Source organism: Cyprinodon tularosa, unplaced genomic scaffold, assembly GCF_016077235.1.
Source record: "Cyprinodon tularosa strain WSP-4 unplaced genomic scaffold, ASM1607723v1 ctg90, whole genome shotgun sequence".
Taxonomy (NCBI): domain Eukaryota; kingdom Metazoa; phylum Chordata; class Actinopteri; order Cyprinodontiformes; family Cyprinodontidae; genus Cyprinodon; species Cyprinodon tularosa.
Genome location: NW_024039674.1, coordinates 2,692,700 through 2,713,421, shown reverse-complemented (window position 1 = coordinate 2,713,421; position 20,722 = coordinate 2,692,700). Strand labels below are relative to the sequence as shown.

Genomic DNA, 20,722 nt, shown 5'->3' with positions numbered 1-20,722 from the left:
ACCAGAATATTCACAGCATTATACTGCCGTAGAAAATACATGGCATTATCATAACTGAATAAATATATATCCTAAATAATTGTGACAGTCACGAATGTAGAAAATACAGAAATATAGTGTAAAAATATAAGTAATTGTAAAGTTCTTAAAAAATTGTAATATTGCCAGCAGTTAATTACCCTAAACTTAACAGTAGCAATCATCAGCCTAAATTACAAATTTTGCTGATGTTTAGATCTACAATGTAAAAGCGTAAACAAGACTGCAAAAGAATTTTTTACAAAGAACAGAATGCTGGTGTGATATTCTGGTTTCTTTTTTAATAATGCCTTTAATACACCAAACTGAAATCTCAGCAGTAGACCAGGCATCGATCTGGCGATCCACCGATTGCAAAGCAAACTCCTACAGCCAACGCCACCATCACTTATGAGAGTATTTGATCATTAACATTAAGAGAACTGTATGTTAGCCCCTCTTGCTTGAATGAAGCTGAAGTTGGTTTCCAATTGCTGCTTCCAATTTGGGAAATGGCTAAAGGGCAATTCCACCTAATTTTTCACTACAATCAGCATCTTTAATTTACTCTAGCTAAAAAACTACAACACCTAGACTCTTCAAATCTGGACTAGATTATTCTCAACTCATATCAGAATATTTAAAACCAAGTGTGGGGTTTGTAAAACCTTTATCTGATTTGTGAAACTTTTTCCTGCGAGGGCCACATAGCTGTTCCTTTCTCTGCTTGGGGGCCGGTCTTAGTTTTAGGAGAAAGACACCTTAGAAAGTTATTGTCGGGGGTGGGTGGGGGGGGGGGGGGGGGGGGGGGGGGGGGGGGGGGGGGGGGGGGGGGGGGGGGGGGGGGGGGGGGGGGGGGGGGGGGGGGGGGGGGGGGGGGGGGGGAGGGGGGGGGGGGGGGGGGGGGGGGGGGGGGGGGGGGGGGGGGGGGGGGGGGGTGGGTATTGCTGACTACGACACATTCGCGGGATAGATTTTTACCCAGAATGGAAATGGAAAAAACCGTGAGTGAAACGGTGACTGGGACTGACTAGTATATATTTGAGGGAAAGTTAGTTTAACAACTGCTCAAGAGCCCCCTGGTGGTTGAAGGAAAAATCCACAAACCAGAAAATACAATATATGAAAAAAATACACTGAATGCTCTCTGGTATGAGGAGGCAGGCCGGATCCAGCATTGCCAGACCAAATGACACAGGCTGTAGTTTGGGGACCCCTTGTCTAGAGAGTTTTTCATTTTGTTATTGTGATAAATAGCAGGGTTTACAGTAAATGGAGACTGTTATTTGTCATGTAAACAAATAATTATCTAGTTTGCATTGCTCCTTGATCCTTCAGCATCAGCAGCAAGATTCTTTTAACTCTGTTCCTGTAGTGGTGTCCTGAACTCAACACAGTAAAGTCACTGTGCTAACTAAGGTTGCTAACTAGGGTGCTGAGAGCCCAGTAGGCCTGGTCCTTGTCAAGATGCTGCTACTGTCTTTGAAATCAAATTTCTGCTATTTTTGCACGTTCAGGAGGAGAAGGGCAACACATCACAGGTGAGTCCCTTTCACGGTTTTAACTGAAGTTAGCTAACTTTAACCAACTGACAAAGAAATGTGTAGTTTCTGAGCCATGCTGTTTATGTATATGCACTGCAGCTATATATTTTTACTATACGGAACATTTAATCTTCACAGATGCAACACTTCCATTAATGATTCTGTAGGAACGGCTGCATAGATTATATTTCTGGTCTACTTTAGACTACATGTGCTTAAAGTTATTGTTAATGGCAGAAGCAACTTTTTCCAAGTTTGGTTCAATAATTAATTTGAATTACTTTGAGTGTGAAATGTTCATGCATGCAAGTTAAATCTCTGAAGAACATGTTAGCTTTTGTTTCAATACTTTGGTAATACTTAGAAGTATAAAGCTTGGCATCAGAGATATTATTTAATATTTTCCTTTGACGTCTTGACTCTCACCCCCAAAATACTTGCACTAAAGTCACTGGGTCCATGACAGTTGAAGGATTTTAAAATAAGAGAATTTAAATATTAATATTTTACAGCTTTTCTCAGTTTGGGTGCATCTCTCAGAACAGAATTGAAATTCCTAAAACTACCTGTTCAATCTTGAAATTACTGTGTCACTTCTGCACATCAAAAAATTAGTTTTGCAAGTTTTGCTTTTGTACATCATGTAGCTGGTTATGTACACTTCTATGCTTTTATAATTGTAATTTGCTTTTATCGTCTTGATCAAAATATGTTAACCCTCCTGTTGTCCTCGGGTCAAAATGACCCGCCACTGTGTTAACCCCCCCCCCCCCCCCCCCCCCCCCCCCCCCAAAATCCCCAAACATGTAATTTTTTTAACTTGAGATTTTAAGACTTTTCCTAGATTGGCCCAGACAATAGAAAAAGTTCAGTGTTGCTTTTAGTCTCATTTCCATGTAAGCTGTACAAAAAAAGGTACAAAGATGGTCTTCAGGTCAAAATGACCCGTGAGGCAAATGGAGTTGAAATCAAGGTCACAGAGTTATTTACAAACCATAAAATGTTACAAAGTTTTAGTTGTGTCTCAGATCAATCAGTAGCAGAAGTAAGCAGAGAGTGGAAGGCCAATTTTCCGAGCCACAATGCCACTCAATCTCTTTCACACCTACTCAAGACTGATGCGATTTGATGACCGTGAATCAAGACCAGCAAGATGTATGACAGACAAACTTGCAGCCATAAGAGAGGTATGGGACAAGTGGGTGGAGCGGTTACCCTACCTCTACAATCCAGAGCCTGATGTAACAGTGAGATGAGCAACTGGTTCCATTTAGAGGTAATCTGTTTTCATATTTGTAATAAAAGTGATTTTCACTATTGATTTCTTTGACTGTTTTCTGTGACACTGATACTAATCACTGATGCTAATGTCTTTTGTCCAAAGGTTGTTGTCCTTTCCAGCAGTATATGCCCAGCAAGCCAGCAAAATATGGGATCAAGTCATGGGTGGCTTCCGAATCAAGCTATGCTTGGAAAATGCAAGTCTATACTGGGAAGTCAACCAGTGGATGCCCAGAGAAGAACCAGGGGTTGCGAGTTGTGCTTGATGTGACAGAGGGACTGAGGGGTCACAATGTGACATGTGACAATTTCTTCAACTCTTATGAACTCGGACAGCAGCTCCTGAAGAGGAAGATCACCATGGTTGGTACAGTTCGAAAGAACAAGCCTGAGCTCCCACCTGCACTGCTTGGGTCAAAGGAGAGAGAGGTCTTCTCCTCAAAGTTTGCCTTCACACCCACCACCACTCTAGTTTCCTACCTCCCAAAGAAAAACAAGAATGTAGTTCTTCTGAGCACACTGCACAAAGACGGCGACACTAGTGACCGTGAGGACAGGAAGCCAATCATTATCCTGGAATTCAACCGAAACAAAGGAGGTGTGGACAACCTAGATAAGGCGATTGGAGCATATAGCTGCAGAAGAATGACTGCCCGCTGGCCCCTGGTCATCTTCCACAACATCATTGATGTGTCCTCCTACAATGCCTTTGTGATTTGGATAGAGATCAACCCAACCTGGATGTCTCATAAGCACAACAAGAGGAGGGTGTTCCTGGAGCAGCTAGGAAAGGCACTTGTAACTCCACTCATTGAAAGAAGGAAGCATGTCCCCCGCACAGAAGCCTCAGCAGCAGTTGTGAAAGCTATTCAGAGTGCAGCAGCTCCTGATCAACCTGAGGATCCATCTACCACAGCCACTTCCCCAGCTAAGCCAAGTAAGAGGAAGAGATGTCAGTTCTGCCCTCAGACTGTAAAACACATACTGTGTGCTGCAGGTGTAAGAAATATATCTGCAAAGACTGTGCACTTGCATACTGCCCTACATGTGCCAATTAGTTGAATGGGTTATGTTATTTTTCATATTTTTGTATTGTACATCCTCTTGTTCACTGGAGAAAAGTAAAAGAAAATTAGTCACTGTGATGTATAAAAATGCATTCGAAACTCATTTTGCACATTTTTTTTCTTAAGCTATAGAAATTCAAGTGGAGAGGGAAAACTCAAGTATTCACACATTTTGTGGTGAGTGACAATATACAAGATAGAATTTGGTGTTTAAAATTCAATTAAGCTGCTTATATTGGGGGTTTAGTGAAGACGGGTCATTTTGACCCGGAGGATAAAGGGTGTATACAGAAAATGAGGACAACAGGACAACAACGTGTCTGTGTTGAATTCTCAACTTCCAAAATAGCATCAGTTCATTGTGTAAGTCTTAACATGCATAAGTCTTAAAGTTGTCATAATGTGAATCATATATTAATTAATTTATATTCTATTATTTTCTAAATCTGTCCTGAATTGGTAAATTGCTCCCAAGTGAGTCCTGAGTTTCTCTAACAGGTCAGTGTATGAACCATTAGCTCAACCAACGATCAACCAGTTTTCTGAAACAGATTGGAGGTGCATCTTGTGAACCATCAGTTGGCAACATTATGCTCTATATAGTCAGAACACAACACAATGTTACATGTCTGAGAACTGATGAACAAGTATCTGGACAGAGTGAACAGCCAGAGAGAAGAAGAGGAGTGAGGCTGAGGAGGAAATAGTTGGGAGGAAAGCAGAAGAAGAGTCAGAAGAGGCTGAGGACATCTGCCAGTTTCCATCAGTCCAACATCAGGACATGGCTGAGACCCACAACATGACGCTGATGGAGGTCCTCCCACCCTACTGTTCATTCCTTAACCCCACTGAGGAAAAAAGATCCTCAGTGGAGTTAAGGAACAAAGTGACTATGGAAATTAAAATGTAATGTAATTTCTACAGCACTGTACAGTTTTCCTTGAGGAGATTGTCCTGTGGCTCCTTTTCTACTTTTTTTGTTCTCTGCATTTCTGTCTTTTTCTTTCTGAATCACCAAGGCATGGTCCATGAATAAATTATAGCAAAAGCGTAAATCAGTGTTTCTCAATCCTGGTCTTCAGCGTCACCCTGTCCTGCAGGCTTAGGTATTTCCCTTCTGCCACACACCTGAATTGTATCTCTGGATGATTAACAAGCTTCTGCAGTACTTGATTGTCATCCAATCATTTGAATCAGCTGTTCTGGAGTAGAGGCACATCTAAAACATGCAGAGCAGGGGGTGGTGAGGAGCAGGGTTGAGAAACACTGGCGTAAATGATCCTTTTGTAGTCTCTTCTCATGACTAATCAATTTGACTGTCTTATCTGTACATAGAGAGACTATAACTTATTATTTTGAGTCACTGATATGTTAACAGACAGAATTTTAAGAGCTTAACTAAGGATTTTGAAAGCAAACAAATGCTATTTTTCCTGTTTCTACAAATTGTTTTGAGAAATGCGCTTACTGTTTTGTAAATGCCAACAATGACTTGAGAAATGCACCAAAAGTGACTGAGAAAAACTAACCTAGCATAAATTGTCTCAGCTGTATCAATTTGTTTGCCTGTATGAAAAGTGTTCACATTTACAGCTTTGTTTCTGCTAGCTTGCAGGAAATGTAACTTACATAAATGGTTGAAGACAACCTATTGGCCTTCATGAGACTCAGATAAATGGTGAGTATCTATTTCATAAATTGCCTAAAACAGTTATATTTGTTTTTATTTGTTTTTTGTTTGTGTATTTTGTCTGGTTGCAGACCAGAGGATCACACCTGTTGACAACAAACAAAGGTTTAACTACTGAATTTTCAGTCAGAAATGATCGCACCACCTGGTTGAAGTACCTGTGTCCATATGCAAGTCAACAAAGGTGAAACAAACATTTAAGCGAATAAGATGTTCATGTAGTGCATCTTTCTAACTTTTTCTTTTTGTTTTCCAGCAGAGAGGAAACACCCGATTGACAACATGCGAGTCTCAATTTCAACCTGTGACTGGGAAGACTACAACCATCCTGAGCAACGTCTGATCTCAGCGACTTGTGACTCTCAACCCAGAACAAGAATCCTTTTATCACCATTTTGTCTTCTACAATATGTTATCTCTTATGTGGACACATACTGTTTGTTTTGTTTCTGTTTTCCAGATCTCAGTAATACTGTGAGGAAACTGGACAGAAAATAGAATCAGTTCTTTTTTTAACTTGACTTTTTAAATAGAAATTGTTTCTTTAAGTGGATTACTCGTAATCTGTATTTTTGTTTAATTAGAAATTATTTTCTTTATAACTTTCTGTATAGAAATGCTTGACAAGTTACACTTCCTTGTGTGTTGTACTATAATTTGTATGGTAAAATTCTGGTAGGAACAGAGACCAGTAATTTACCATAAGTTTTTTTTGGGGGGGAGGGTTTACAATAAAATGTCAGTATATCATCCAGTCTGGATGTGTTTTTCACTCATGGAGATATTATGCCTCAGTCAGCATGACCGTATTTACTACGGCAAAACCACATTTTATTTTTTTTTTAATATTTTAGGAAGTACGGTATTTTACCGTATTTTAAAAATACGGTAGAATCCTGCATTTACAAAATACGGTAATAAACTGGCAGCTGTGGTTGCCAGAATTTTACCGTATATTAAAAATACGGTAAAATCCTGCATTTAGCAAATACGGTAAAAAACTGGCAGCTGTGGTTGCCAGAATTTTACCGTATATTAAAAATACGGTAAAATCCTGCATTTAGCAAATACGGTAAAAAACTGGCAGCTGTGGTTGCCAGAATTTTACCGTATATTAAAAATACGGTAAAATCCTGCATTTAGCAAATACGGTAAAAAACTGGCAGCTGTGGTTGCCAGAATTTTACCGTATTTTAAAAATACGGTAAAATCCTGCATTTAGCAAATACGGTAAAAAACTGGCAGCTGTGGTTGCCAGAATTTTACCGTATATTAAAAATACGGTAAAATCCTGCATTTAGCAAATACGGTAAAAAACTGGCAGCTTTGGTTGCCAGAATTTTACCGTATTTTAGAAATACGGTAAAAAACTGGCAGCTTTGGTTGCCAGAATTTTACCGTATTTTAGAAATACGGTAAAAAACTGGCAGTTTTGGTTGCCAGAATTTTACCGTATAAAGACGGTAAACTTCTGGCAACTCAGCTGCCAGTTTTTCACCGTAAAATGAGGCCGTTTTTTTTTACAGTGTGCATATCAGGAAGGCTTCCACTTTTATCCTTTTTATTCTCTTTTAAAGTCTCATCTTTTTTCTCTACCATTTAATACTCAAAAGGATGTTGATTTTATGTTTTTTTCTTTTACTTTTTAAATTTTCTTATCTATTGATTTTATTAATCTAAGCACTGACAGACATCTAAGCACATTTCGTGGTGTTTATATTTCTGCATTTGTGCAGCACTTTGATCAGGTCGGCTTTAAAAATGCTGTATAAATAAAGTTGGATTGGATTAAATGTACTCTGAGTAGTTCTACACCTCTCTTCCCTGATCAGAGTTTTCAAGCAGATCCTATGAACAGAAGTTTGGCATCTAATCAACTGAGTTTAGATCAAGCACGAGCATGTAAGTAGACCCCTACATGGGGAAATAGGAAATATAATCCACCTTAGCAATGGCAAGACAGAAGCCACAAACTATCAGCACAATTTGCAGCCAAACCCCAGGGGCATACAAATGAAAAGGAAAGGTGGGCTAAATCCTTCAAAGGATGCCTCATTTTCTTATCTGTTTCTTTGCCCTGGAGGTGTGATCATAAATTTAACAATTAAAGAGGCTCAGATAGTTGGCATATTTTCCAGCATTTAGGTCTGCAATTTTTTTGGCAGTAGGCAGACAGGAAAAGGGGGTATGAGAGAAGGGGAGAGACGCGCGGCAAAGGACCATAGGCCGGATTTGAACCCGGTTCTCCGTCGAGAATGAGGCCCTCTGCATATGGGTCATGCACGCTAACCACTTTGTCACCTGCGCGCCTCAATTTAGTTTTGGTAATATTTAGCAATAAGTTGTAGACTTAGATATAAATCTAAGATTTAGAAAATAATTGCACATTAACATTGAATCTAGAAACATCCAACATAAATCCTATTTAGTGCTTAATGAAAATATTGAAATCGGATCTTTATTAAAGAAAATTATAAGAAGAAATATTCCTTTGGAACTTACTCTGGATTGCCACTGCTTTGTGAAATGGGACAATTAAATATAAGACAAGCCTGCTGTATGAAAACAAATTCCTTTGATATTCATCATTTTGGACCAAATATAGTCTCTTCTGGATCTGAACCTTAGTCAGCAGGTTGCTGGATGTTAAAAGATGTTTATAAAACAAACCAAAAAAACTAAGGCAACAAGATAATGAAATGAAATATCAATGTATCAAAAACAATCTGTTCAATGTAATGTAATGTTTATTAAAAGAATAAGTGGCTACCGCCATCTGCTGGCCTATTTAGGACCTGCCATATTCTCTAAGGATTGATGTATTTATCACATTAAAACCTTTTCTATTTGTATTTTAATTTTGAAGAGTACATAGGGATTTATTCAATTTGAATTTTTACATTTTTTTACATGACTGGAAATGTAGTTTATCAAACGGATATAAACAAACATTTTCTGACAGTCAAACATGCGGCATACATTGTATGTTATTAATTAAATTAAATTCAATTCAATTCAGTTTATTTATATAGCGCCAAATTCACAACACATGTCATCTCAAGGCACTTTACACTTCAACCAGATCATACAGTCAAATTGATACAAAGTTTTCTATCTAAGGAAAACCAGTTGATTGCATCGACTCATTGACTCAAATACAATCCCTCACACTAAGCATGCTTGTAGCGACAGTGGAGAGGAAAAACTCCCTTTTAACAGGAAGAAATCTCCAGCAGAACCAGGCTCAGTGTGAGCGGCCATCTGCTGAGGCCGACTGGGGTTCAAGGAGACACAAGCAGAGACACAAAAAGCAGCTGTAAAAGGCGGCCCCGTCCAAGTCATCCAGAACATGAATTCACGAAGTTAACAAAAAAAAAAAAAAAAAACTATGCAAAAAAAAAACAATGCAATCTAAATGTACATGTAAAAAAGACTTCCTTAATTATGAGACTCGTTGGAGCCTTTCTTAGCCTGGTTGATCTCCCATAGTTTGAAAATTGTGATCACTGCTGCACTTTATTAATGGAAATGTTCATTTCACTGCTAAGCTGCTGTTGAAAACCTGTAATTATAGAAAGAAAATGAATACAGCATGACAATAGAGTTTGTCTGTCTGAGATCCTAACTACTCAAATGCTATGCACAGCAATAGGCTAAGTACTCACCAACTATCACTTTAATTAACAACTCCATCCATGTAGCAAAACATCCAAACCCAGATTGACATGATTACATACCATGCATGTGCATCTTGTTCCATTATTGTTTAAGGATAATAAAACATTTTGCAAGTGCAATTTGAAAAAAATATTTACAACTTTTTAAACAGTTTGTGTTTTTAATTTTGCAATAACCTTTTCATCGCTTTTTTGATATTTTTGTTTTCTAAATAATGTTTGTTGAGTTTTTTTCTTTTCTTTCTCATTTTCAAACTTGGTTTTATAAATTTTATAAATTTATTTATATGCAAATTGGGCTTCATGGCTCACGTTTTCTATATTTCTGGGGGCGGGCTTTCCTCTGGATTGAGGAGGAATGAGGCATTTCTATTGGTCTGCTGGACGTTAGCAACAACACCTTATTGGTCAATGTGTGCATCAAGAGCGAGCATTTGTATTTGGCTGAGAGTGAAGAGAATGTGATTTGAAAAGAATGAAATTCTTAAAAACTTAGTCTAAGAAAGACAAATTTGAAAATATAAAATATGAAAAAAGAATGAAAGATAAAGGTTGAAATTATAAAATTTGTAAAAAAAAAAATCTTTTTTGGGGGGAAAAATATTTATTCTCCATATTTTATTTCTTGATACTTTTCTATTTCCATTTACTAATCTTGTTCTTTGCAACAAAAAGAACTAAATTCCCTCCATATCTTTAGGAGTGCATGTTCTGTCAGCGAATGTGTTCTGTTAGTTTTCCTCCCCATCATCTTTAACCTGTAGGCAAACACACCTGCTCTTGTCTCTGGAAAACAAGGTGATGTTCAAGGTATATAAAAAAGAAACAGGAATGCAAATTCAGAATTAAATTTTAGGGAACCAAACGTTGCAGCAGTGTTATCTTATAGTAAAGGTATAGTGAATGATTTTCTTTTTCCGAGTGGATCATTAAAGTAAGTGGTCCTGCTAATTGTTGATCATTCTGGTGATACTGTATGTTTACGGTGGGCCGTCCTGAGTGCTCGACCCCATTTCCAATTTTTTCAGTCTGAAATAGTGGAAAAATTGCAAATCTTCATTTGGAAAGTAAGCTTTCGCACATGTTTACTGAAGAGGGATTAGTTTTCCTTGATCCAGTATTATTGAACCATTTATGGGAAAATTATCTTCATATTAATAAAGAACTTCATTCTGAATCATTGACAGCCTCTGGACATTTCTAATGCTCACTATCAGAGAATAATTGCTGCTATAAACAGGTTAAAACATCAGAGTTCCTGCACAAATGGTTCAAATGGTCAAAGTTAAATTCATCTCAGTTTAAGAACTGAAAAGTTTTCAATATTACTTAAAGTTTTATAATTCATTCAGGTCATAAGCATCGATATTATTCCTAATTTATTAAGAAAGTTTAGCTCACTAAAATTTGAAGAAATCAGGAGAATAATTTTATTCTGAAAGTATAAGAGAAAAATATCTTAACCCCCGACAGGAATCTAAACAGAAAGAACTGCAGACATTTTCTGATCCTTGAAAAATTTATTTGTTCTACATATCATAAAACAATATTGAAATTTCTCTCTGACTGTTGTGTTGTAGACTAGAAGAAAAGCTCAGTCTAGCATCCTGACTACAACATCCTTCAATATTTTCTGGAACTATAAGTCAACTTTATTGTGTTTGAGGAAATCCCACTTTCATCTTTGACCAAGCCGGATGCATTTTGTTGATCTTTTAACACCAATAAGATTTTGTTAACAAGTTATTAAGATAAAGCTGGGTATACAGTTCAAACCAGGTTATTGTTGAGGATCTCAACCTTCCACCAGCCTTCCTGTACATAACCATCATATTATAATCCTAAAACTATTTAATGGGAACTATCACGTTTGATTTCTCTGGATATATTATTGATGATAAACTCAACTGGAAACCTCACATCAGCTTTGTTCAAAGTGAAATGTCTAACAGTATTTCTATATTGCAGAAAACTAAATGTTTTTATTGGATAAACATGATTTATATGGTGGTTAAATCTATAAGCTGCACCAGCCCTAATGAGAAAACTCTGCCCCTGCATTTCAATATAACAACAGTCCTGAAAATAATAAACAGTAAAAGTATCCTAAATTCCACCTCTTGAAGCTCATCAAGAGAATACCAATAGTGTGCAAAGCAGTAATCAAACCAAAAGGAGGCTACTTTGAAGAACCTACAATATAAGTCAGATTTTCAGTTGTTTCACGCTTTTTTGTTAAGTATATCTTTTCAAATGTGTTAATTCATGCCTTCAGTGTGAATCGTTATTTTTCATAGAAAATAAACAATGTGAATGAGAAGGTGTGTACAAACTTTTGGTCTGTACTGTACCTGCTGAGATGGAAGAACAAAAATAAGATCAAATTTGGACACAAATGCCCTGAAACCAACCCTATCCACAATGTTGAAGGGTTTGTGTATCTTTTACTACAAGATAGACTAGAAGCTCATCCAGCTCTTACTTCCTGGTGGTTGATTAAAAGGAAACGAATACAGTGTCCATTACCTGTTTTGGTCATTATATATAAAATACAGAAACATTCTTGTTTATATACTATTCTAATTACTGACCATGGCTGTGTGTGGCTTCAGTTGGCTCCTTATTCTGATGCAAGACATGATAGTGCCTCAGCATGGAGGTGTTATTGTATCCCAACTCCTTGGAACACAATAAACACTTCACCTATTAATACATTAGGACTCCATAAAAAATAAAACATTTTTTATAACAAATTTAATGAATATTAAATAGTTTAGATTTAATACATTTAATTTATCTTAGTAGGAGAAGTCAGGTCGAAATGCTCCCCCATAGGCGACATCCTCTTCTTTCTGCTGACTCCATACCTATCCTCTCCACTATCTCCAAACTGTATTCAAACACTCAGCTGACTGCAACTCTCCTACAATCTACCACATCTTGACTAAATAGTAAGGCTGTTTAAGGTGATCTGAACCTCTTCTCGAAGCGGTCACATGGTATGGCAGTATAGCAAGGCTTCGGACGTTATCGATTTTGGCTTAAACACACGCCTTAAAGCCTCAGCTCATAACATCACTACACAGCACCATCTGGCTACACCTGTCTGGGCAGCTGCTAGCCACCTCTGACCTTATGGGCAGGTGCAAAGTACACCTGTCCTTCTGGACAGCTCCAGATCACGTCTGACCATCACCTCAGAGTCTACCTGCGGCAGATCTTTTCTGCAGATTCAAGCCTCGCCTATTCCTCTCTTCCAACTGAAGTCTAGCCTGGTATTGTCTGCATCTCTGTTTATAATCTGCCACTGCGTGAACTTTCGGACTCAATCCCACTTATCTCCAGGAGCTTTCCCCTTTTTGCAACATCCTCACCCTTGTCAATAAAATTTTAAGTCATTCTGTGTCGGCTTGAATTACGGTGTTCTGCATGCTAACACATAAAAACTGATTCAAATGAGTGTTACTGATGTGTTTGTTGGCAGATGGAACTAAACTTGAAAGTACATTTTGATATCAGTCTATTTGATCCTGAATTAGGTTTTCATAGGACTGCAGATTGTGCATAATTATAATACCACAACAATAACGATGGCAATAAGATAATAGAAAGCGGAATGCGTTAGTAGTTTTCTGTAGATACATATTAATAGTGTTTATAAATATATACTGTGGTCTATATATGGGAAAAAAAAATTAAATGCATACAGGGTCTAAGAAAACAATATAAACCAATAAATTTTCAATATAGTCCTGGCAAGTATTTAAATCTACTTTTACCCTTGCATATATTGTAAGCTTAGTCATTTACCTAAAACCTAGCTCGAAACAAAAAGATAAATACTTTCCCATGTCCACTGACTCAAGATAACAAATAAGGCTGCAGAAACTAGTGAACTTCTACTGCGCTTACTGGTGCTCTGGTGTTAAGAGTTACCAGGTTTTTTTTTTTTTTCACATGTTAAAATGTTCAGTTGAACGCAGTGGAATATTTTTGTTAAGCTCAAAAGTAATCTTAGAGTTCATTTAGGTGTAATTAATTTCTGATGAATGGGAAAAATTGGCTAGTACTGGCCATTTGACTCCCGGGCTGAAGAGTTTCCCCCACTCCACCCCTTATATCACATATTTTGGAGCTCTGACATCTGCTCCAGTGTGGCAGCCTGCTCTCATCCGTGACTGGTTTCCTTTTGTTTTATGGCAGTAAAAACTGTGGACGTGAGAATTAGATGGGGAGGATGGGAATATTAACCCCTGAAAAAAATCCATCCATCTATTTTCTTTCACTTTTATCCCTGCTAGGGTTGTGAGAGGTGCTGGTGCCTATCTCAAGCTGTCAATGGGCGAGAGGTGGGGTACACCCTGGACAAGTTGCCAGTCTATCTCAGGGCAAACAACCATTAATGCACACAGTCACACCTAAGGAGAATTTTATATAGGCCAATTAACCTAATAGTCATGCTTTTGGACTGTGGGAGGAAGCTGGAGTACGTGGAGAGAACTCACGCATGCACATGGAGAACCTACAAACCTTCTTGCTGCAAGGTAGTAGTGCTACCCACTGCGTCACTGAACAGCCACAAAAAAAAAAAACCTTTTAATTCAATATATAGCATTAATGAACATCTGTTGTCCACATTTAGATGATTGTAATGATTTAGGAGGTTAGGCCTGAATAGGATAAAGCTCATGATCTCTAAGCCTTTTGAAAGCTCAGATTAGCACTTGAAGTGTTGTAAGAGCAGGATAAACTACTAATTCAAAGAATATATGCATGATAAATACAGACAGCAAGACTTTTTTTCTATCAATATTTGTTAATGATGTCATGATGGGTCTAATACTTTTTGCCCACATGCAGATACACTCACAGAGAGATTGTCCAAGTTTGAAAATGTATTTTCTTTATCTTAAACCAAAGAGACAGAAACCGGGTTCTCAGCTTGGGGAGTACTGCGGCCTGGAATCCAGGTGCGACTGCACAAAGGAGAGAGATATTAGGTGGGTTCAAAGTTGGTGGGGAATAAATGTAAATAACTGATGCTCTGTTCCTACTTGAAACTCACTGCTTGAGTTGGAGGGTGGTCTGAGGTTCCAGTTTAAGGACGCCTTGGCTGATTGAAGATGGACGAGTCGTTGGAGGGCGGACAGGTACGTTTATGGTTGCACAGAGGAGCAGCAGAGCAGACTGTCAACTGGAAATCTTGAAGAGGTTGGAGCTCAGATGAGGTGAGTTGTGGAACTCTCAGCGACTCGAGAGGTTTTCTTCCAGGGCTGGAAAGACTTGAAAAATCCCAGAGGATCTGAAGGTTTCCTGCTGAAGTTTTACAAGAAAAAGGAGAGGTAAGTGCATGAATTCACCAGTGATTGACTCAGCAAAGCTCAGAGAGGCTAGAGTACCCAAAACAGGCAAACACTCTGACGAAGAGGTGATGATAGTCAAATGCTCATGTACTCCTCTGAGGTGAGGAGAGATTCATTGCACATCTGGGTAATTGAGAAGTGTAGGCAAGCTCTCCAAGACAGAAGTAACCCAATGGCATCATCTGGTGGATGTACGATGGAACTGAAAAAGAACACAAACTAACCCCACAAACCGAAAGCACAACAAATGAATTTAACAAATCAAATTAAAAAGGTTTAAATGTTTTGTTCTTGACAGAGAAAACTGATTTGTAGTTAACCCTAAAGAAGACAAGAAAGTCATATATATGTATATATATATATATATATATATATATATATATATATATATATATATATTTTTTTTTTTTTTTTTTTTTTTTTTTTTTTTAGATATGTGCTTGTCACCTTATTGTGAAATGATTCAACTCTGTTTGCTGTAATATTGGTTAAATATGGCATCGAGTTAACTTACAAAAAGCTTCTGTTTATAGGTTATGGGTCATCAAATGAATTTTTTCCTTTAAAAAAAAAAACTGCCTGAATTAGGGCTGTAATGCTCACAACTGGTGCCAGATGGGGATGATTGCAGGAAGAACAGAAAAAAAGTTAGCCATTCAGAATCAACTTTTCCTGCCACAAATCATTATCCAGAGTCAGGACAGAAATAGTGCAGAGCTACAATGTGGTATTTTTAGCTCCATGATGAAGTTGTCACAACAACATAGCTTTTTTTTCCTCTATTTTTGTGTGGAAACAATCTGTTCAATCCAGAAACAAACAAAAAAATTCCCAGAGTGGCGTAAGATGCCACAATGATCTAATGAGTCAAACTTAATTTTCTCTCGTGGAAAATATATTTCGGGTCGGCCCACTCATCAAACGACACCGAGAAGCCCACATCTTGCCAGTCAGCATTGGATTGTGTAACAGTGATGACTTGCAGAATGAAGGGTTTAATTCCTGGCCTGGGGTCTTTCTGCATGGAGGTTGTCCCTATTTATGCATAGTTTCTCTCTGGTTACTCCTCAAAAGGTCTAAAAACATGACTCCTTAGTGCATTAATCTTTTCTTTGACTTAATGTATGAGTGCATGCGAGTGTATTTGACTGTCCTCTTTGTTGCCCTGTGATTAACTGGCCCATCTGGGGCGTCCCTCACCTTTTGATTGTTGTAATTAGTCACCAGCCTGTCCATGGTCTCAGACGCTTCCCAACATTTTTTGCCTTTTGTACCCCTTTAGGCATTTTTTCTTGACATGAGCTCTCTTCTCAATCAAAATTATTGATAATTGTTCAAAAGTGGAATGTACACTAATTGATTATGAAATAAAAACTATTTTACTCAGTCTTTTAATTTGAGAATTTAATTCTTAGACATTTTGTTCTTTCCATCTCAAGTAAAAAACAACCAAATATGTTGTCTGGAGTTAGTAAAGAAGCAAAATAAATACAGAATAAATACAGAAATAACTCCCTTATAATTACATTTAAACTTGATGAATTGGGAACAAAATACAGAACAAAAATGATATTTGGACTGACTTAATTAGTTTTACTTTGTTTTTATCAAAACACCTGAGCTACTTTGATGAGCTCCGATAGCTCGGTGTGAAAAACGGCTGATACCAGGCTGTTCTCTACATCCGGTTTGTTCAAGCTGAAGGTGAACCCAAACATATGAGAAAAAACTTGTTTAATTGTTCAATTGAGTCCTCACAAAGCAAAACAGATCTAAGCCATATTTTATTTTACTGCCAAAGAAATAAATATTTTTATCTACCGCTTGCAATGCAGTCGCGGACCACAAGGGGTTCGAGTACCCCTTTTTGGGAATCACTGGCCTAAGCTGACAGACAATGAATGGGCGTATGGACAGATGGGTTGAAGGGTTATCGTGCCACAAGATGCTGCAGCCTTGGAAACTGTTTGCTTCTAGTAAATACAGCCGTCAGAGCTTGAATACCTGTTGCCTGTATCAGGTGACAGCCCAATTGTCCAGCTTAGAGCAGCCTGTGCAGCTGGTGTCTGTAGGGAAGACAGCCAAGTCGGCTCAAGTATGCCCAGAATATGAGCCTTTGTGACAGAATGTTGTGATGAGCTGTCTTGATTGTGTCATGTAACCGGATAATGACAAAGCCAGTGAGTGAGGGAGTACTGATGATGCAACAGGTGGGCCGGTTCTGTGCACTCACCAAGGCCCTGCCTCTTTTGTGTGGGACCTTCTGGAATTACATAATTGTGTTCACTGTAGCTGATGAGGCATCGTGCACACCCCCTGCAGATGATAGAGCTTCTTCATGGGACTGCTGGGAGGAACGGACCCAAGTGAACAAACAACAGCAGAGGCCCTGAGGGATTCCTGTTGAAGGGTTTCTCAGGAGGTCATGGAGGAACTCAATGGACTTTCACCTGAAAATGGAGGTCAGAGCTTGTGTTCCGACCAAGACACAGAAAATGTTGCGTCTCCAGGCTGGGCCTTCCTCCACAAGGCCATAATCGCCATGGTGATGGGATCTCTGATGTCTGCAGTGGGTGCGATCCTCTTCTTGCTCCACTCTGCTGGGGTAACCGATGTGTCCTGCTCTGTGGCTTCAGCTTGCCTGTCTATAGGGCTGGTGTTTGTTGTGATGGGACTGGTGTGGATCCCCATCCTGAAGGAGAAGCAAAGGCGGAGGCGACTCAGCCAAGGACTTGAGTAGGAGATGAGAAATGACTTGATGTTAGTGATGATGTTCTTGTGGGGAGGGAACTTCATACTCCCCTATCACTTGTCATCTTTGGGACTACTTTTTGCTCCACTTTGGAGGATCTACTCATCTGTTTAGTCCAAAAGAAGAGTTCCGTTGTATGTAGACCTGCAAAAGTTCCTCCTGTTCCTTAGTGGCCTGTGACATAATTTGTGTTAATTTAAGGTGGGTCACTCGGAATGTTCTTCACTCTGATCTGGTTTGGATATTTGGAGCTGGAGTATGATGTAGAGCAGGGGTGTCAAACTGGTTTCAGAAAGGGCCGTGTGGCTGAAGGTTTTCTTTCCAACCAAGCAATAGCACACCAGACTCCAGTCATCTCATCAAGGGAGTCCAGTCTGAACATGATGACTTGATGATATGAATGGAGTCTGGTGTGCTATTGCTTGGTTGGAAAGAAAACCTGCAGCCACACGGCCCTTTCTGGAACCAGTTTGACACCTGTGATGTAGAGGGAGAAAGACAAAGAGCAGGCGGCTGAGCCAGGGTGCGATCTCTGTTTCCAGCCGGTTTTCTATCAGGATTATTTTGCTTTAAACTCCACTCGTTTCTCCATCAACCAGGTTCTATGCTCCAAGGAAAAGTGTCCCCTCAGCATGATGCTGCTACCACCATGTTTCACAGTGGTAGTACTGATATTTTCAGGGTAATGTGTGTTATTAGTTTTGCATGCGAGCCAAGGAATATGTCTGCAGTGTGTTTATGAGTGATGATGTAACTGAAACCCCAGATATAGTCAGGCTGAAGTGACTGATAACAACCAGTGTACATTGAACTTTGAACATTCACAGCAGATTATTCCATTTGAGGACTAAACTTTCCTCTCCTGTAACAACCGCTGGATTCACATTGCTTTTTTTTCCAGGTTTGACGAGCTCCTGTGCCATCATGTCCACATCGGTGCAGATAGAGCCTGTCATGGAGAAGACCTACGGAGGAGTTGGCCGCTGCAAGTGCTCCTTCTGGTTCGCAGTGGTCCAAGACGTACTGGGCGTCCTTATCATCCTGGTGGGGGTGTTCAGCGGGGTGGTGATTCACGATGTGTTTATCTACGGTGGGGCCATCCTAATCTTCCTCAGCCTGATCTGGTGGGTGTTCTGGTACTCTGGGAACATTGATGTTCCACCAGAGGAGTTGGAGGACGACGTAGGCCTGATCAAGTATAAGAACAAGAAGCTCAGTCGGGCCGTGAGACGTGTTTCGGACCGTATCTCCGACAGGATTAGGAACTCTTTCAGAAAGAAAGGCCGCGATTTTCAACACGGGCCATCCGGTGACCCTAGGCCTTCAAACTCAGGTACAGATATAGAACTTTCCACCATATATGACAACCCCAAAGGCTCTTCATCAAAAGAACTTGTGAGAGAAGCACTCTCCATATGAACTAAACTAAGGAACCGTGAACTTGACTCCTTATTTTTTGCCTTTTTTGCTGCTTTTTAAAACTTTTTTTTTTGTGTTCCCATCTGTAAATATAATTTGACACTGAAGTGATGACTGTATAACTTCCATGTTGTTAATAAGATGTGGTTCACTGATCCACTCAGCTCTTACTTACTGTTTTGACAGCTGATCATCTGTTGTTTATTCCCGGAGGAGGACTCTAAAATAAGTCAAAATGATTGATGAGCAATGAGGAGGCTTCATCTTGTCTGCATGAGCTGTAACAGGATCATGTGTTCCTCCTTTTAAGTTCTCTCAATGGACACTGCTGCTAACACCTGTTTCATTTACATATTTTTCCCTTTTGCATTAAAGCACTGAATTATTGCTGATCAGATACACTTTTTCTAATTTAGCAATTAAAAGGACCCAGCTTGCCTAAAGCGATATTGTAGTTTGTTTATATTCATTGTCTGATATCAAAGTTGTGCAAACATTGTGCATTTCATTCTTTAGAAATTATTTTCTGTCTTTCTCATCTGTGTTTGAACCGTAAATCTTTTCTACTCTGATGGAATAAATTCTGCTCACAGTAAAGAGCAGTAGGCCCTAAGGGTCAAGTATTCAGAATAAATGAACTGAGGATTTTTGGTAATTTTAATGTGATGCTTTGATGGCTTCAGTAGTCCCAACAGTCTCCAGCAGGTTGTGGCAGAGAGTCTTAGCACAATATGGCATTTTTCGCTGCCAGCTTCCTGCAACCCTGGCAGATGTCAGGATCACAGAGCTGCTTTAATTTCCAGGAACTCTTTCTCTAAAGTCCAGAGAGAAAAACGGGACCCTGTGGTGTTCAGACAGAGTATATCTACAGTGGATTTCACAATGCCATTTTGAGACCAACTTTTCAGTTTAACTGAAAAACAAAGATCTCTGTTAGGAAAAATAAAAAAAATGTAAATCCCTTGATTGTCCCACAATGTGGAAATTCACTGTCTGCATTTTGGGCTGCCATTGTGTGGCCTCTGGGGAGCAGGATGGGGTAAAGGGTTTTGCTCAGGGACCCAGAGTGTAGGCTGTGGGGATCAAAACGGGTACTTGCAACCTTCTCAGAGCACAAGCAACTTGCTCTAAACGCTCAGAAGACACTCCCATATGTGTTCAAACTCTGAAATCCTTACTTTTTCAAGCATCCTCTCATTTAATGTCTGGATTCAGGACTCTGGATTGTGGGCCTGCTTCACCTCTCAATGGAATTTTTTTTTTATCAATTGTGGACTGGATTAAAACAATGTCTTATTCATAAGACTTTATGCAAAATATGTCAAACAACATTAAAATGCCTTATTTACATCCTTATTTATTATTCTATTTGCTTTCCAACTGGCTATTTTACTTCTTCATCTATTTGATGTTTATGAGGAGTTAGATGTCAGCATAAATGTGACTTCCCTTTTTGTATAGAATGCTTTTATTTGGTAAAACAACCAAGATAATATAGAGAAACAAAGTTTAAGTAAACCGAACAAGACAAATACAGCTCCTGCTTTTGGCACAGCTGATGAAGGAGGAAGATCGAGGAGCTTCGAATGTAAATTAATCCCAGAATCAGGGTGGATCCATTCAGTCATTCCCTCTGTTTTCAGAACCAGCCTGGAATGTGAGAATGTCTGTCAGCTGTAATCAAAAGCAGAAATGAGATGGTTGCATACAGAACTACAGGCTCCCTTAAAAAGTTAACAGCTTAACAGAACTTTTTGTAAATACAGCCGTCACCTCTTTATGGCTTCCTCCTATGGATATAGAGTGTGTGTTGTTTATCTTGTCTAGAGTGAGGATTTATCCGTATATATTTTTCTTGGATTTTTTACAGTTCTTTTAAAATGTTTGTTAAAATTATTTTCTTTTTCTTTA

At 38.9% G+C, this 20,722-nt stretch overlaps 2 protein-coding genes across 12 annotated transcripts; both read left to right on the top strand.

The window, feature by feature from the left end:
- The first annotated feature begins 1,351 nt into the window (after positions 1–1,351).
- On the top strand, positions 1,352–6,335 carry LOC119775923 (piggyBac transposable element-derived protein 1-like). Of its 8 annotated transcripts, none has more exons than XM_038274078.1 (5): positions 2,822–3,780; positions 4,037–4,087; positions 5,519–5,588; positions 5,727–5,784; positions 5,860–6,335. In XM_038274078.1, exons 1-3 carry the CDS (start codon positions 2,970–2,972, stop codon positions 5,572–5,574), a joined length of 918 nt encoding a protein of 305 aa, XP_038130006.1. In that variant the 5' UTR covers positions 2,822–2,969; the 3' UTR covers positions 5,575–5,588; positions 5,727–5,784; positions 5,860–6,335. The 8 variants fall into 8 exon arrangements, 7 of the variants coding, with proteins under 7 accessions (XP_038130006.1, XP_038130005.1, XP_038130004.1 ...); XM_038274077.1 differs by having other exon boundaries at positions 5,857–6,335; XM_038274076.1 differs by having other exon boundaries at positions 5,672–5,784.
- Positions 6,336–16,950: 10,615 nt separating this feature from the next.
- Positions 16,951–19,466, top strand: LOC119775926 (transmembrane protein 238-like). 4 transcript variants are annotated; one of them, XM_038274085.1, is made up of 2 exons: positions 16,951–17,209; positions 18,294–19,466. In XM_038274085.1, the coding sequence occupies exon 2, from the start codon at positions 18,317–18,319 to the stop codon at positions 18,809–18,811; it is 495 nt and encodes a 164-aa protein (XP_038130013.1). In that variant the 5' UTR covers positions 16,951–17,209; positions 18,294–18,316; the 3' UTR covers positions 18,812–19,466. The 4 variants fall into 4 exon arrangements, with proteins under 4 accessions (XP_038130013.1, XP_038130014.1, XP_038130012.1 ...); XM_038274086.1 differs by having other exon boundaries at positions 16,957–17,098; XM_038274084.1 differs by lacking the exon at positions 16,951–17,209 and adding an exon at positions 17,221–17,593.
- Positions 19,467–20,722: the final 1,256 nt, after the last annotated feature.

Bases quoted from the DNA above. Each gene is read 5' to 3' on its own strand.
- LOC119775923 (XM_038274078.1), top strand. From the start codon at position 2,970: ATGCCCAGCAAGCCAGCAAAATATGGGATCAAGTCATGGGTGGCTTCC. The intron at 3,781-4,036 runs GTAAGAGGAAGA...TTTTTTCTTAAG, and splicing joins CACTTCCCCAGCTAAGCCAA to CTATAGAAATTCAAGTGGAG. The intron at 4,088-5,518 runs GTGAGTGACAAT...TGTTTCTGCTAG, and splicing joins AAGTATTCACACATTTTGTG to CTTGCAGGAAATGTAACTTA.
- LOC119775926 (XM_038274085.1), top strand. From the start codon at position 18,317: ATGTCCACATCGGTGCAGATAGAGCCTGTCATGGAGAAGACCTACGGA.